At 51.7% G+C, this 15,240-nt stretch overlaps 2 protein-coding genes and 1 pseudogene across 2 annotated transcripts; 2 read left to right on the top strand and 1 right to left on the bottom strand.

Annotated features, from left to right (window-relative positions):
- The first annotated feature begins 599 nt into the window (after positions 1 to 599).
- Positions 600 to 6,775, top strand: WDR38 (WD repeat domain 38). Its single transcript, XM_066362696.1, is given in 11 exon segments — positions 600 to 680; positions 1,186 to 1,279; positions 1,468 to 1,647; positions 2,503 to 2,543; positions 2,626 to 2,722; positions 3,057 to 3,137; positions 3,358 to 3,443; positions 3,445 to 3,487; positions 3,610 to 3,758; positions 6,350 to 6,408; positions 6,501 to 6,775. Coding segments are annotated over 11 exon segments (975 nt in total). The 5' UTR covers positions 600 to 612; the 3' UTR covers positions 6,578 to 6,775.
- On the top strand, positions 4,923 to 6,529 carry LOC136394267 (mediator of RNA polymerase II transcription subunit 7-like; annotated as a pseudogene).
- Positions 6,776 to 6,903: 128 nt separating the features above from the next.
- On the bottom strand, positions 6,904 to 12,898 carry RPL35 (ribosomal protein L35). The gene is made up of 4 exons (XM_066367155.1): positions 12,758 to 12,898; positions 12,217 to 12,353; positions 10,348 to 10,429; positions 6,904 to 7,088 (listed from the first exon to the last, which is right to left on the bottom strand). The coding sequence occupies exons 1-4, from the start codon at positions 12,758 to 12,760 to the stop codon at positions 6,939 to 6,941; spliced, it is 372 nt and encodes a 123-aa protein (XP_066223252.1). The 5' UTR covers positions 12,761 to 12,898; the 3' UTR covers positions 6,904 to 6,938.
- Between the last annotated feature and the right edge of the window lie 2,342 nt (positions 12,899 to 15,240).

The following is a 15,240-nucleotide window of genomic DNA, read 5'->3' as shown; positions in this document are numbered from 1 at the left end:
TTCCTCACATGGCACCCTGTGCTGCTGAGAATGTTAACAACACTGACCCCGCTTTTTAGTGCCTCGAGCTTTACACACACTACCTCCGGCTCCCCACATCCTGGAGGGCAAAGATGGCTATCTCCAGCCCTGTCCATGGAAGCTCTTCAGCCTCTGTACTGGCCACCCTAAAGGTTCCAGGGCACCTATGAGGTGCCAGGCTCTACACTTGGCTCAAGCCTGGAGCCCGAGGGGCAGGGATGATTCTCTTCATAGTGCAGATGGGGAAACAGCTCGTCCGTCCCCAAGGGGTCTGCGGGTCCTTTGCAAACTGAATGGCACTGTGCTTGGGTTCAGAACAGTGGGGGACGCAGGCGCGGTGTATGGGGCTGGTGTGCCCTCTCGCGGTCACAGCGGGAGCCGCCTGCCAGCTGCGGGCCCACCTCCCGCCAGCTGAGACTTCCTCCGTCGGTTTCTCAGAGACCCCACAGCGGCTGCGCGCTGCGCCCCGATTGCCATGGAGACCGCTTGTACACAATTTCCCCCTTTCCCTTCCCTCTCCCTTAAGTCCGGGCCCGGCCGACCAGCACCGGTCTAGGAGGGAGACCGCCGGGGCTAGCCGCACGTGGGCCCATGAACAGTAAGACCCCAGGAAAACTGGCTGTGGGGAGAGTGAAATACTTCCGCAGGCACCGCGGGAGGTGAGGCCAGTGCGCTCTACCCAGACGCTAGGCTCCTGGTTTCCTGTAGCGTAACTCCAGCTCCAGAAAGTACTCTAGGTTGTAAGCTCTGGTGTCAGAGAGGGCTCAAATTCCGAGCTGACTCCAGTATTCTTTGGACTATGGCTTTAAAGTGAACTCCCGGTTCTGGGCTCCAGCTCTAGAATGGACTCTTGGCTCAGGATCTAGTTCTAGAAGAGGCTCCAGCCTCTGGCGACAGTGAGAGTGAGATCTGGGTGGGGGCTGCAGACTCAGGTTTTACAAGGCTCCAGAGAGCTCCAGGATCTTGGCTCTGACTGCAGAGTGGTTGCTGGGGCCTGCGCTCTGGCTGCGGAGTGAGGCTTGAAGCCACTCCAATCCCAGGCTCCTGGGGGCGTATTTAGGGATGAGGGATCTGGGGACAGGAATGGACAGTCAAGTGTTTCTTGCCCCATGGTGGGACTACTTTTGTGCTCTGTTCCAAGTCAACTTCTCTGCCTTGCCCCAGATGGCCAGACGCTGCTCACAGCCTGAGGACAGCTGTGTGTATGTCTGGAAAACCCAAAGCGGACATCTGCTCTGGAGGCTGGGTGGCCACACAGGTGGGGCTCCTCCGCCTGGCATTTTGGAGAAGGTACCACAATGGCTTCCAGTGTTTGAGCTGTCATCTGGGCAGGGCTGGGGCAGGAGGGCAAGGAGACAGGAACTGGTCTCTGGGACCTCCAAATCTGGCAGACCTGGACTCAGAACTTACTTTTTTATTAATAAAAAATTGTTTTTGCCTGACCAGGCGGTGGCACAGTGGATAGAGCGTCAGACTGGGATGCCCAGGACACAGGTTCGAGACCCTGAGGTCGCCAACTTGAACGCGGGCTCATCTGGCTTGAGCAAGGGGTTACTTGGTCTGCTGAAGGCCTGTGGTCAAGGCACATATGAGAAAGCAATCAATGAACAACTAAGGTGTCGCAATGCGCAGTGAAAAACTAATGACTGATGCTTCTCATCTCTCCGTTCCTGTCTGTCTGTCCCTGACTATTCCTCTCTCTGTAAAATAAATAAATAAAAATAAAAATTGTTTTGACCTCATCTTGCTAAACTAAAACTATATATCCATTAGACATCTCATTCTTCCCCCAGCCTGTCAACCACCATTCTGCTTTATCTCCATGAATTGGACTAGGTACTTCACAATACCTTGTAAAAGTGGAATCATAGAATATTTCTCTTTGTGACTGGCTTCTCTTAGCATAATGTCCTTCAAGTTCATCTGTTTTACCCACTATTTTGACTGTGATTATGTCACATCACCTCTCTGAGCCTCTATTTCCTCCTCTTTAGAATGGGGATAATAGTTGTTACCCTCTAGGATGAAATAATGCAAGCACAGTGCCTAGCAACCAGTAAGTACTCAGTAGATAAAATTTATAATTAAGGAAGGAGACAAGGAGAAAGCTGATTAATTACAGGACAGATTGGCTAATGCTACAATAGGAAAATCGGGCTTTGGAGCTCAAAGAAGGCAAGGAACCTATGTTGGGTTGCCAAGGTGTTTCTGGGAGGTGCCTGCATTTGATTGGGCATTGATTTTGCAAATAGACAAACTGGGGTTGAGTGTTCCAGAAATTCCCAGGTGGATGGTGAGGATAAGGGAGGTGGGTGATGAGACTAAAGAATTAGGAGGTGTCAGAGTGGAAGGGCCAGGGGTGGGGGGCACTGCCCAGTTCTCTGACCACGACCACCAGCCCAAGCCCTGTGAAGTTCTGCCACTTCTCCTGATAGCCGCCTCTTTGCCAGCACCTCCTGTGACTGCACCACCTGCCTGTAGGATGTAGCAGAAGCCAAGTGTCTGCGGATCTTAAAGGGTGAGTATGCTGGATGGGGCTAGGAGCCAAGCATAGAGGCCTGGGTTCCCTTCCGGACCTTGCTGTGTCCTGTGCCACCTTATAAGTCACCAGAGGAGTGTGGAAACAGTCAGCTTCAGTCCTGACTCCAAGCAGCTGGCATTGGGTGGCTGGAACAAGCAGGTGATGCTCTGGGAGGTGCAGGTATATGGAGGCTGGCCGGAGCCTGGGGTCTGGAAGAGACACACCCTCCGCACTGGCTCCAGGTCATTCCCGGTATTCCCCACTGCCTGTGCCAACGCCCGGCACCTAAGACCCCCTTGCATCTGGGTACAGATAACCCCCACGTCCAACACCTGTGCCCATGAGGTTACCCCTGCCTGGACTGTCCTCTCAAGGCTGGGAAATTCTCCTAGACTGTATTGACACATTGCCCAGGCAGCCCTGAAAGGAGGGCCTGGATCTGACCCATCTGAGGCCTAGAACCTGGCACCCAGGCTTCTGGACTGCCCCCGGAGCTCAGGGCTCTCATCTTCAGTCAGGCCAGATGTTGCGCCACTTGATAGGGCATCGAGACTCCATCCAGAGCAGTGACTTCGCACCCAGCTCAGACTGTCTGGTGAGCCGCACCACCTCAGCAGTCCCACACTATTGATGCCAACACCCTCTATCCCACATAGGCAGGGTTATAATTCTAGAGCTTAACGAGGTGACTTGGATCATCTGTGAAAATCAGCAGGGCTTGGTGAAATGGGGCCCACTTTCAATCAGCTCTGCCTGGGAACCGGGGGGGGGGGGGCACAGGCTGGCTGGTCCACACTCAAGACAGCTATCCTCAGGCCACTGGTTCCTGGGACGCCACCATTTGTATCTTGGGCCTTTGGGCAGGGACCCCAAAGATCTTCCACCAGGAGCTAGAGGGTCACAGGCAACGTCAGCTGCCTGTGCTCCTCGGCATCTGGCCTCCTGGTGAGCTGGGCTGCGCGGGGTCTGGGCTGGCCCCTTGCTGGCTGTAAGACCATTGGAGGGTCATGGGCCATTTTGGGACCCAGGGAACATGTAGGCCCCAAACAAGCCTATCTGCTATCCAGGCACCTGGCTCTTGGGACAAGACCATCCACATCTGGAAGCCCTTGACCAGAAGCCTGCTGGCCCAGCTCAAGGGCCACCTCACCTGGGTGAAGAGCATAGGTTTCTCTCCAGATGGGTTGCAGCTGGCCGGCGCTGGCTACTCCCAAATGATAACCCCACTCCACCAGGCAAACTCCTACCCACGCATCCTGTTTACAACAGTCCTCCAGCACTGTCCAGAGAGGACATCACAATTTGCCCTAAATATGAAGGTGACAAGGGCAGGGCCCAGGTGCCAGCCACTTCTGTACCTAGTGCTTGGCACTAAGGTCTACACTACCCCAACTGTTAGTAACATCTCTGACTCAAATAGCTCCAAGGTAAAGAAAATTGTATTGCACTGAGTTTTTGCATTAGGTATCACGCCAGGCATGTTAATCGTGTCAACAAAACCCAGACCAAGACGTTAAGATGTTGGCTATGACCCATACCCAAAGTGATTTAAAAAATGCTTGTGTAGGCCCTGGCCGGTTGGCTCAGCGGTAGAACGTCAGCCTGGCGTGCGGGGGACCCGGGTTCGATTCCCGGCCAGGGCACATAGGAGAAGCGCCCATTTGCTTCTCCACCCCCCCCCCTTCCTCTCTGTCTCTCTCTTCCCCTCCCACAGCCAAGGCTCCATTGGAGCAAAGATGGCCCAGGCGCTGGGGATGGCTCCTTGGCCTCTGCCCCAGGCGCTCGAGTGGCTCTGGTTGTGGCAGAGCAACACCCCGGAGGGGCAGAGCATCGCCCCCTGGTGGGCAGAGCATTGCCCCTGGTGGGCGTGCCGGGTGGATCCCAGTCGGGCGCATGCGGAGTCTGTCTGTCTCTCCCCGTTTCCAGCTTCAGAAAAATACAAAAAAAAAAAAAAAGAAATGCTTGTGTAGAGAGTGAGCCCTGGCCGGTTGGCTCAGTGGTAGAGCGTCAGCCTGGCGTGCAGAGGTCCCAGGTTCGATTCCCAGCCAGGGCACATAGGAGAGGCGCCCATCTGCTTCTCCACCCCTCCCCCTCTCCTTCCTCTCTGTCTCTCTCTTCCCCTCCCACAGCCGAGGCTCCATTGGAGCAAAGATGGCCCGGGTGCTGGGGATGGCTCTGTGGCATCTGCCCCAGGTGCTAGAGTGGCTCTGGTCGCAACAGAGCGATACCCTGATGGGCAGAGCATTGCCCCCTGGTGGGCGTGCTGGGTGGATCCCCGTCAGGCGCATGCGGGAGTCTGACTGCCTCCCCGTTTCCAGCTTCAGAAAAATACAAAAAAAAAAAAAAAAGTGAGCTCAGGGCTGAGGTTTGACCTTCCGCAATGGGTGAGCCACTGCAAGTGAGTGCCCTTCCACCACCTCTAATGCAGTACATCAAAGAGTATACAGATGAAAATATTCAGGAAGGCCTAGCTCCCAAGCCTCCACCTCCAATAAAAGACAGTTATATGATGTTTGGCAACCAGTTCTAGTGTGAGAATTTCATTATCCGCCCTTTAGAAAGTCAGGGCATCGAACGGCTTCATCCTATGCAGTTTGATCACAAGAACTGAGGAAACTCAATGTCTATTCTTATTAATTTCTTAGATCTGTTAGATATCTTGATAAGGAGCCCTGGGAGTATAAAACGAGAAGAGAAGCTAGAAGATCTTAAGCTGCTTTTTGTACATGTGCATCATCTCATAAATGAATACCGACCTCACCAAACAAGAGACTCTGAGGGTCATGATGGAGGTGCAGAAACATCAACGTCTTCAAACAGCTGAAAGGTTTCAGAAGCACCTGGAAAGAGTCATTGAAATGATTCAAAATTGTTTGGCTTCTTTGCCTGATGATTTGCCCCATTCAGAAGTGGGGATAAGAGTAAAAACTGAACCAATGGATGCTGATGAAAGCAACAACTGTCCTGGACAGAGTAAACAACAAAGAGAAAATTCAGGTCACCAGAAAGACCAGATTATACAGAAAGATGCTACCTTGTGTGTTCTAATTGATGAAATGAATGAAAGACTGTGAAGTATTTTTTGTTTGTTTCTTTTTTCCTTTTAGTAAATAGCATCATAAAGAAGTTAATTTGCTCTTGGAGAGTCTTAAACGAGATGAAACTAGGAATTATATAAACAGCTTCACTCCAACTTTATCAATTATGAGATGTCACAGGCAGTAATTTCAGTTTATGGCTAGAATAGGCAGATGAATATGACTACATTAAGAGTAATCAGCTTAAAAGGCAAAGTGCTGTTGTATGGCACATTCCTGCTTTTGGAGTTGTGCTAAGTGTTGAAGCCTCAGTAACAGCAAACCTTCATCCTTGAAAAGTAGATTTGTCGATTGCTTTAAGGATAAATAAAAGTTATCAAGCTGTATAAAAAAAAATGCTTGTTGCCTGACCAGGCGGTGGCGCAGTGGATAGAGCGTCGCACTGGGATGCAGAGGACCCGGGTTTGAGACCCCGAGGTCACCAGCTTGAGCGTGGCTCATCTGGTTTGAGCAAAGCTCACTAGCTTGGGCCCAAGGTCGCTGGCTCGAGCAAGGGGTTACTCGGTCTGCTGAAGGCCCGCGGTCAAGGCACATATGAGAAAGCAATCAATGAACAACTAAGGTGTTGCAATGAAAGACTGATAATTGATGCTTCTCATCACTCTCCGGTCCTGTCTGTCCCTATCTGTCCCTCTCTCTGTCTCTTAAAAAAAAAAGAAAAAAAGCCTTGTGTTGAGAGGCCTCCTTACCTTTCTCCTTTCTATTTTCAGGTCAAAGTCTGGGACTGCAACACAGGAAAGTGCAGAGACTATGAAAGTCAGGACAGTGGCTATGGCACCCATGGGCACAGTGGAAGTTGGGCCAGGAGTAGGGGTAGGCAGGGCTTGCAGCCTCAGAGCCCGATGGTGTGTTTTTGGCAGGGAGTCCTGGATGTGCCCACACTTGAGCCTTCACCCCAGACAGGAAATTCTTCCTAGTGTCTGGAGCTGCTGATTAGGCCGGACACCAGGCCTTCTGTATGAACAAATAACACAAGGCCTCCCCTACCATCACCACACATGGCTCTTAGAACTCCAGGCCCTGCCTTGCCCTGCCCAGGGCACATAGAGCCCAGTAGAAGGGACAGTTAGGGCAGTTCTATGCCACAGGCCCAAAGTAATCATAACAGAGAACCCAACAGATCCTCAAGCCAGTACTGTCATGGCCCCACACCAGGTTTAGACAACAGCTCGAGGCAGGCTTGCCAACATCCATCAGACACCTGGGCCACACCAGCCCACCTCTCCAGCACGGTTAGCTGAAACAACTGGAAACACAAAGCAATGACAGCCAGCTTGTGCTTTATTGATGCGTGCGGCTCAGGCCTTGACCGCGTACTTCCGCAGTGGGTACAGCCGCTCCTTGCGCTGCTGCTTCTTGGTCTTCAAGCTCTCTTCGTGCTTGTTGAGCCGGCGGCGCATGGCCCGTGTTTTCTTGGGCCGCAGATCCAGGGGCTTGTACTTCTTGCCCTGGGTGATGGAGAGCAGGGGGAATTGAGGACCAGGGCTTAGGACAGGGGTCCCCAAACTACGGCCCGCGGGCCACATGCGGCCCCCTGAGGCCATTTATCCGGCCCCCGCTGCACTTCCAGAAGGGGCACCTCTTTCATTGGTGGTCAGTGAGAGGAGCACATTGACCATCTCATTAGCCAAAAGCAGGACCATAGTTCCTATTGAAATACTGGTCAGGGCCCTGGCCGGTTGGCTCAGCGGTAGAGCGTCGGCCTGGTGTGCGGGGGGCCCGGGTTTGATTCCTGACCAGGGCACATAGGAGAAGCGCCCTTTTGCTTCTCCACCGCCCCCCTCCTTCCTCTCTCTCTCTTCCCCTCCCGCAGCCAGGGCTCCATTGGAGCAAAGATGGCCCGGGCGCTGGGGATGGCTCCTTGGCCTCTGCCCCAGGCGCTAGAGTGGCTCTGGTCACGGCAGAGCATCACTGTCTCTCCCCGTTTCCAGCTTCAGAAAAATACAAAAAAAAAAAAAAAAAAAGAAAAAAGAAAAAAGAAAGAACTACTGGTCAGTTTCTTGATTTAAATTTACTTGTTTTTTATTTTAAATATTGTATTTGTTCCCGTTTTGTTTTTTTACTTTAAAATAAGATATATGCAGTGTGCATAGGGATTTGTTCAGTTTTTTTTATAGTCCAGCCCTCCAACGGTCTGAGGGACAGTGAACTGGCCCCCTGTGTAAAAAGTTTGGGGACCCCTGGCTTAGGAGATACTGTAGCTACTGAGGAAGGCCCAGAGGCTGGAGCTGAGGTCAAAGTCTGGGAGAGTGGGAGGGCATGGGAGGACCTGGGAAGTGACCGAGGGAGGTGTGCGGGTGGGCGGGCTGGGGAGGGTGATCTATAGACCTGAGTGAGGAGCTGTACGACATCCGGCCCAGTAGAGGATACTAACAGGCCATACATATTGCTTACCAGGTCATACAGTTCCCCCAAATTTAGACTTGGGAGGAATCATCCCCATTTTAAAAAAAAGGTCCATTGAGTTTCAGAGCAAAAAGCGATTGATCTTGTCCGAACCTCAGCAAAGCTGTTGTGGAAATGGGATTTGCACCTAAGTTAACCATCCCCCTACTTAGTGCTCTTTTCACCAGCCCGATTCCCTGCCATGGGATCACCATCACACCCAACCCAGGAAGGGGCATGTGGCGCCCAGCCAGACTAGGGGAGGTCACCGTTGCCCTGGTTCAAGTTATGCAGCTGGTGTGTATGGGGGTGAGGAACAGCTGGTTTAAGCTGGTACAACCCAAGTATCTGCCAGGTACCTGTGGGTGATCCCTCTAACAATGTTTCCATTTAACATTAGTCCCAGAGGGAAGCTCTGGCTTAGTCAAATTAATCCTGCAGGGAGGCAAAGCCCCCCGTTCCTGCCTCGGTGGCCCCAGACCTTTAACAGGGCCATGGTCTCTCCATCCCTGGCTCCCACTTATTCTTGCTCCCAAAGAGCAAGTCTAGACTAAGGCAGCTCTCGCGGTCTCTTGTTTGTTCTGCAAAGGTTCCTTGGGCTCTCTTTGGCTTGAGACCCTGTGCTGGGTGCTGGCTAGGCAAGCAGTCAGGCCTGGTCTTTGCTCAAGCAGCTCCCAGCCCAGTGGGGAAGACTAAATGGGGAACATGTGGCCCATGGGTGGGGAGGTGGTTTCCCGTAGCAACCGGCAATAGCTCTGAAACCAGGCAGACACCAGCAGAAAGGGGAAGAAAACTGTGTGTGCGCACAAAACCCTGTAATAATGACAGCTCAGGTTCTTTCTCAGAACCACCAAAGCCTGCCAGGAAGAGTAGGCACAGGTGGAGAACTGCAGAAAAGGGCTCCACAGGAGATGAGGGCAAGCTCTGGGGGGAACTTGAAGTATTAAAGCCTTTGCCCACCCACTTCCCTCACATCAGCTGGCACAGGTCAGAACCTCATCCCTTTCCAATTTACTAAGCCCCGAAGGCTCTGTTGCCAGAGTGGCCACTAGCCTATACTGCTTACAGTACACGGTCCTCACACACCAGTCACATTTAGTTCCATTAGGCACACATATGGCCAGAGGTGACTGTTGGACAGAGCACAGAATACACCTGTCACCACAGCAAAGTCTACTGGACAGCACTGACGCAGACAGACTTCGCTTCCACCTCCCTGACGGCGTGGTGCCTGGCATGGGTGCATTCCACGGATGGTCACAAAGACTATTCTTCCAGGCCACATCTCTGCCTGGTCCCCTCACAGCCCTAATGAAAGCTTCACACCCAATTCCCAGGAAAATGGTCCCACACAAATGTGCCTACGTCCAGGCATGGCATCACCCCCACTCCCATGGCTAATGTCCCCTGGGCAGCAAGCCCAGACATGCCATGATTGCTTTTTCGGACATCAAACCCTCCAGTTATTCAAACACTAATTTGGGAGTTGATGTGAAGCCATTTTATAGCCATAATTAAATCCACTAATCTGTTATTTAAATGAGAGACCATCCTGGGAAACCAAGGTGAGTCTGATAAAACCAGCTGAAAGTCTTTAAAGGCAGGCTGGGGCTTTCCCCACGAGACCCCACCACTGGGACAGCTGCTTCAACCTGTCATGAGTTCCACCCTGCCCATGACCGTCTCTTCTGGACAGCCAGAGTTTGGACTTGCTATTAGCCAGCCTTCCACCCACCCACCACACATGCCAATTCCTTGCAATAAAGCAATGTACCTATACACAAGTATATAAAGTCTCCTATTGGTTCGGTTCTACTGCTTGAACTGCGGCAAGACTAATTTAAGGATAGGACTAGGCTAAGGGGTCAGACACCTGTGGAAATCTCCCAGGAGCAACTCCATCCAACCCTCCCCAAGACGTGTTTCAGAACCTGAGCCCAGTCACTCCATTATTTATAGGTGTCCCTGAGCAACTTAACCTCTATAAGCCCTGCAAACATTTAACGGTCAATCTCACAGGCCACCCAAACTCACTCAGCTGGTGAGACTGCATCCAAAACCCAAGTTTCCAACCAGAGTCCCACCACAGCTTTGACTTCTTGACAACTGCATCCCTGAGGAAATGCAGGCTGCGTACCATATACTAGTACAAGATGTTGAAAGAGGGTGAACCCACCTACAAGCTGGGAAGGCTCTGGAAAGCCCAACTATGTCTGGGCAAGGCCCTGTTCCAAACACCCCAGCAGAAGAACATCTTCACACTGACCCCTTCAGCAAGGGAAGGCTGGAACCTTGCTCCCTATAGCAGGCACCCCCACTCACCTTGTAGAATTTCCTGAGGTTCTCTTTCTGAGTTTGGTTAATGACGGTGAGAACACGGGCGATGGATTTGCGAACAACCCGGCTACAAAAACAAGCACATCAATGAAAACAATGCTTCCCGCCTGACCAGGCGGTGGCGCAGTGGATAGAGCGTCGGACTGGGATGCAGAGGTCCCAGGTTCAAGACCCCGAGGTCGCCAGCTTGAGCACGGGCTCATCTGGTTTTAGCAAGGCTCACCAGCTTGAACCCAAGGTTGCTGGCTCAAGCAAGGGGTTACTTGGTCTGCTGTAGCCCCCCGGTCAAGGCACATATGAGAAATCAATCAATGAATAACTAAGGTCCTACAATGAAGAATTGATGTTACTCATTTCTCTCCCTTCCTGTTTGTCTGTCCCTGTCTATCCCTCTCTCTGACTCACTCTGTTTCTGTAAAATAAATAAACAAACAAATAAATAAATAATTTGAAAACAGTGCTTCCCAAAGCCTCTCATTCAGGGACAGACCCAGATCTCCTAGGGGAGGGGCATTCCCCACCACCTCATCCACAATCACCGAGGCGCCTAACCCAGCCTACCAGGAAGGTCTTCCAAAGGTAAGGCCTGAGACTGCAGTATATGGACAGCCTAGGAGTGGAAGCAGAAAAGGGCTGGAGTGTCCAGTGCTTTGGAGGAGCTGTGAAGCATTCACTGAGGAGCTTAATGGGCAGCAGTGGAAGGCTGATGAGGAAGATCTTCCATCCCGGGCCATGTATCTTGAGAGCTATGAAGCCAACCTAACCAATACTCATCTTTTCCCTTTCTTTTCTTTTCTTTTTTTTTTGTGGGAGAGACAGAGTGAGTCAGACAGAGGGACAGACAGACAGGAAGGGAGAGAGATGAGAAACATCAATTCTTCGTTGCAGTTACTTAGTTATTCATTGATTGCTTTCTCATATGTGCATTGGGGGGGGGGGCTATAGCAGACCAAGTGACCCCTTCCTCGAGCCAGCGACCTTGGCCTCAAGCTGGTGAGCCTTGCTTGCTCAAACCAGATGAGCCCACGCTCAAGCTGGCGACCTCGGGGTCTCGAACCTGGGTCCTCCACATCCCAGTCCAATGCTCTATCCACTGCGACACCACCTGGTCAGGCAACCAATACCAATCTTAATAAGCTGACTGCAAAGAACTATGCCACAACCTGGTCAAGCAGGGGCCACCTGGGAGGGAGAAAGGCTATGGGGGAAAGGGGTCCTGAAGCTAGGAACCAGCTAGGGACAGGTGACCCAGTCATGCTAAGGAAGGCATGTTGGGGGACGAAGGGAGGCTCACTCAGTAGGTAGTTGGTAGGCCTAGTTTTGAGAATTCAGCTTGAACCTTGGTAGTGTGTTCCCAAACTCATCCATCTCCCCCCACACACACATACTGTACGAAGGTTGTTGGGGCACCTTTTCTAGAACAGGAAGAAAACTGGGTGGTGGGCCAACCTGCCCATCAGGTAGGATGTGGCAGAAGTGGAATTTGTGCCCAGGTCAACTGGCTCCAAACCCATATTACTTGAACAAATCTTGACTCTTGATCCACCTAAATCACTAAGTAAGGTGCAAGACTCCCAGCCACCAAACGAGGGGAAAAAAGTCAAGTGCTGGTGGTAGGTGAATGACAACATCCAGTTGGGTTTTAGAAATAAGCATTAAAATGCTCCTTTAGGGACAACCTGCTCTTCCACCAGCGAGAGAGGCTAACAAGGGCACTCCGGGCCAAAGGACTAGGTAAAGGTCTCCCATGCGGCCGGACAAGCGCCAGTGGTCCTAGTCAGGAGGGAGAGCAGGCACTTAAACGGGCACCTTCCTAAACCAGCTTCAGGGCGGGCCCGGCCGCGCGTCGCTTACATTTTAGAAAGCTTGGAAGCCGCACCGCCTGTCACTTTGGCGACACGCAGTTGGGACAGCTCCACTTTCAAGTCGTCTAGCTGTTTCAGCAGCTCCTCTTTCTTCTTGCCACGAAGGTCTCGAGCCTTAATCTTGGCCTGTTTGAAAAGAAGGGTCTGGGTCAAAGGCCCGGAGGCTCCGTCTCCCCCTCCACCGCTCACCGAGGCCTCCGCCGGCCACCCCCCACCTCCACCTGCGTCGTGGCCAGCCCCGGGAGGGCACGCGCCTCTCGCAGGGGAACCGAGGCCCAGGCCTACTCGAAGCTGGGCCACCACTCTCATTCCGCAGACGGAAAGCCGGGTGGCCCGGCAGCGCGCGCGTACCTCTCCTAGCCCAGGCCCGCAGGGGTTGGAGAAAGGCCGGCTGTGGCGGCGCTAGGCCATTCCGCACGGTGCTCCATAAGCCCAGCTGGCAGATGAGCCTCTAGGGTCCACCCTGCACCCCACATCCCTGCCTCTGAACACCACAAAGCGCGGATGGTGCCCGATTCCAAAGCTCTCACCATGGTTGAACAAGCCGCCGGCGCCGCCTGCTCCGAGAGAAAGGGGAAGGGGCGGGGCTGACCGCCACAACCACTTCCGTGTGGCGGGGGCGTGGCCGATGTCACGGCAGCCCGGGAGCCCAGGCTCCGCCCCTGACAGCCCCTTCCCAAGCCGTCTTGAAGTACCCTCGTCTTCTTATCGCCCCAGAGGCCTCACCCCCTAAGCAGAGGAACAAAGCAGCTGGGGAAACCGAGGCAGGGGAGAGGCAGTTTACCAGTCATGGCATAGTTAGGACTCAGATTCATCTATTCAGTTATTTATCCGTTCATTCATTCAGTAAATTTTTGCAGGTCGCCCAGTTCGTTCTACTCTGAGCTGGGCACTGGTGTTTTGGGGTGGAGATGAGAGTTGAGGATTTCAAAAATAATTTTTTTTTAAAGAGAGACACAGAGAAAAACAGGAAGGGAGAGAGATGAGAGGCATCAGCTTGTAGTTTTATCACTTTAGTTGTTCATTAATTGCTTTTTATGGGGGTGGGAGCGTTCAGCGGTGCCAGTGACCCCTTGCTCAAGCCAGCGACCTTTGGGCTCAAGCCAGAAACCATGGGATCATGTGGATGGTCCCCACGTGGGCTCAAGCTGGTGAGCCTGAGCTGAAGTGGGACCTCGGTTTGACGCTCCATCCACTTCGCCATCACCTGTCAGGCTCAAAAATGATTTAACAGAGTCCCTGCCTTGGAGGAATTTAAAGTCTGAGGTGGGCGAGAGGGGCGGGGTCAAACAGCTATAATCCAGTTCAAAGAAGTCTAGTGCAGGCAGCACGTGGCAGGGGAAGAACCATTCGTGGCCCCCTTTTTTTTTTTTTAAGAATTTATTAACTGATTTTAGCTCTGGCCAGATAGCTCTGTTGGTTTGAGCATCGTCCCAAAGCACAGAGATTGTCGGTTCGATCCTCGGTCAGGGCACATACAGGAACAGATCGATGTTCCTGTCTCTCTCTCCCTTTCTCACTCTATAAAATCAATAAACATTAAAAAAAAATCATTTAAAAAATTTTTAAAAAGAATTTATTAACTGATTTTATTATTTATTTATTTTTATTTTTTATTTTTATTTATTTATTTGTTTTTAAGAGACAGAGGGAAAGTCAGAGAGAAGGATAGACAGGGACAGACAGACAGGAACGGAGAGAGATGAGAAGCATCAATCATTAGTTTTTCATTGTGCATTGTGACACCTTAGTTGTTCATTGACTGCTTTCTCATATGTGCCTTGACCGCCGGCCTTCAGCAGACCGAGTAACCCCTTGCTCGAGCCAGTGACCTTGGGTCCAAGCTGGTGAGCTTTTTGCTCAAACCAGATGAGCCCGCGCTCAAGCTGGTGACCTCAAGGTCACGAACCTGGGTCCTTGGCATCCCAGTCTGACGCTCTATCCACTGTGCCACTGCCTGGTCAGGCTTTATTAACTGATTTTAGAGAGAGAGAGGGGAAACGGTGGGAAGGGGGGCAAAGAGGGGGAAGCATCATCTCATAGGTAGTTGCTTCCTGTATGTGCCTTGATTGGGCAAGCCCAGGGTTTAGAACCCAGGACCTCAGCATTTCAGGTCAACACTTTATCCACTGTGCCACCACTGGTCAGGCTTGTCGCCTTTTTTAGTGAAAGCAACCAGGTTTGATTCTTGCTCTGTTACCTGGTGCCAGCTGAGACTTGGCAAATACCTTTCTCTCTTTGAGTCTCAGTTGTCTTACTGCTGAAGTAGGTAGGGTGTTTATGAGGATTAGTAAGATAACACTGAAAAAACTCTTCTCATGCCTGCCCAGGCAGTGTGGCGCAGTGGATAAAGCGTCAGCCTGAGACGCAAACCCCAAGGTCGCTGGCTTCAGTGTCGGCTCACCAGCTTGAGCGCGGGGTTGCTGGCTTGAGCATGGGCTTATAAACATGACTCCATGGTCCCTGGCTTGAGCCCAAAGTTGCTGGCTTGAGCAAAGGGTCACTGGCTTAACTGGAGCACCCCTCACCCCGTCATTCTTCTCCCCCACCTCAAGGTACATATGAGAAAGCAATCAATGAACAACTAAGGTGCTGCAAATAAGAATTGATGCTTCTCATCTCTCTTCTTCCTATTTCGCGCACGTGCAAGTGCTAAAAAGAAAAAATATTCTTTTCACTATACCTGATGTATAACAATCACTCAAAATACCACTGGTATTAATGTTCCTGCCCAGTGGAATGAACATTTGAGTTAGATTCTGAAAATTACAGGAGCATTCACGAAGCAGGGAGGTTACTCAGGCGTTCAGACTGGGTAGTTTCATTGTTTCCCTAACCAGCAAGCATGAATCAGTGCTCCAATGTCCAGTACCATGAACAAAAACACACCAACACCTCTTAGAGTTCTAGTTAATGCCAGGTTGCCCCCTTGTTGCTGTCAGGTGTCACCGCCAGGGAGACTTCTCCCATCCCCTTCTGGGGTTCTGTTAATGGACCTTAGCTTTGGAATAAA

Source organism: Saccopteryx leptura, chromosome 2, assembly GCF_036850995.1.
Source record: "Saccopteryx leptura isolate mSacLep1 chromosome 2, mSacLep1_pri_phased_curated, whole genome shotgun sequence".
In the NCBI taxonomy this organism is placed as follows: Eukaryota; Metazoa; Chordata; class Mammalia; order Chiroptera; family Emballonuridae; genus Saccopteryx; species Saccopteryx leptura.
Note: the sequence above shows the minus strand (reverse complement) of the source record. Positions and strands in the feature narration are given on the sequence as shown.

What these genes read in the sequence shown, in the direction of transcription:
- RPL35 (XM_066367155.1), bottom strand. An exon ending in GCTTCCAAGCTTTCTAAAAT is followed by an intron (nt 10,430 to 12,216) that starts GTAAGCGACGCG and finishes TTGTTTTTGTAG; the next exon opens with CCGGGTTGTTCGCAAATCCA. An exon ending in ACCTCAGGAAATTCTACAAG is followed by an intron (nt 7,089 to 10,347) that starts GTGAGTGGGGGT and finishes TCCATCACCCAG; the next exon opens with GGCAAGAAGTACAAGCCCCT.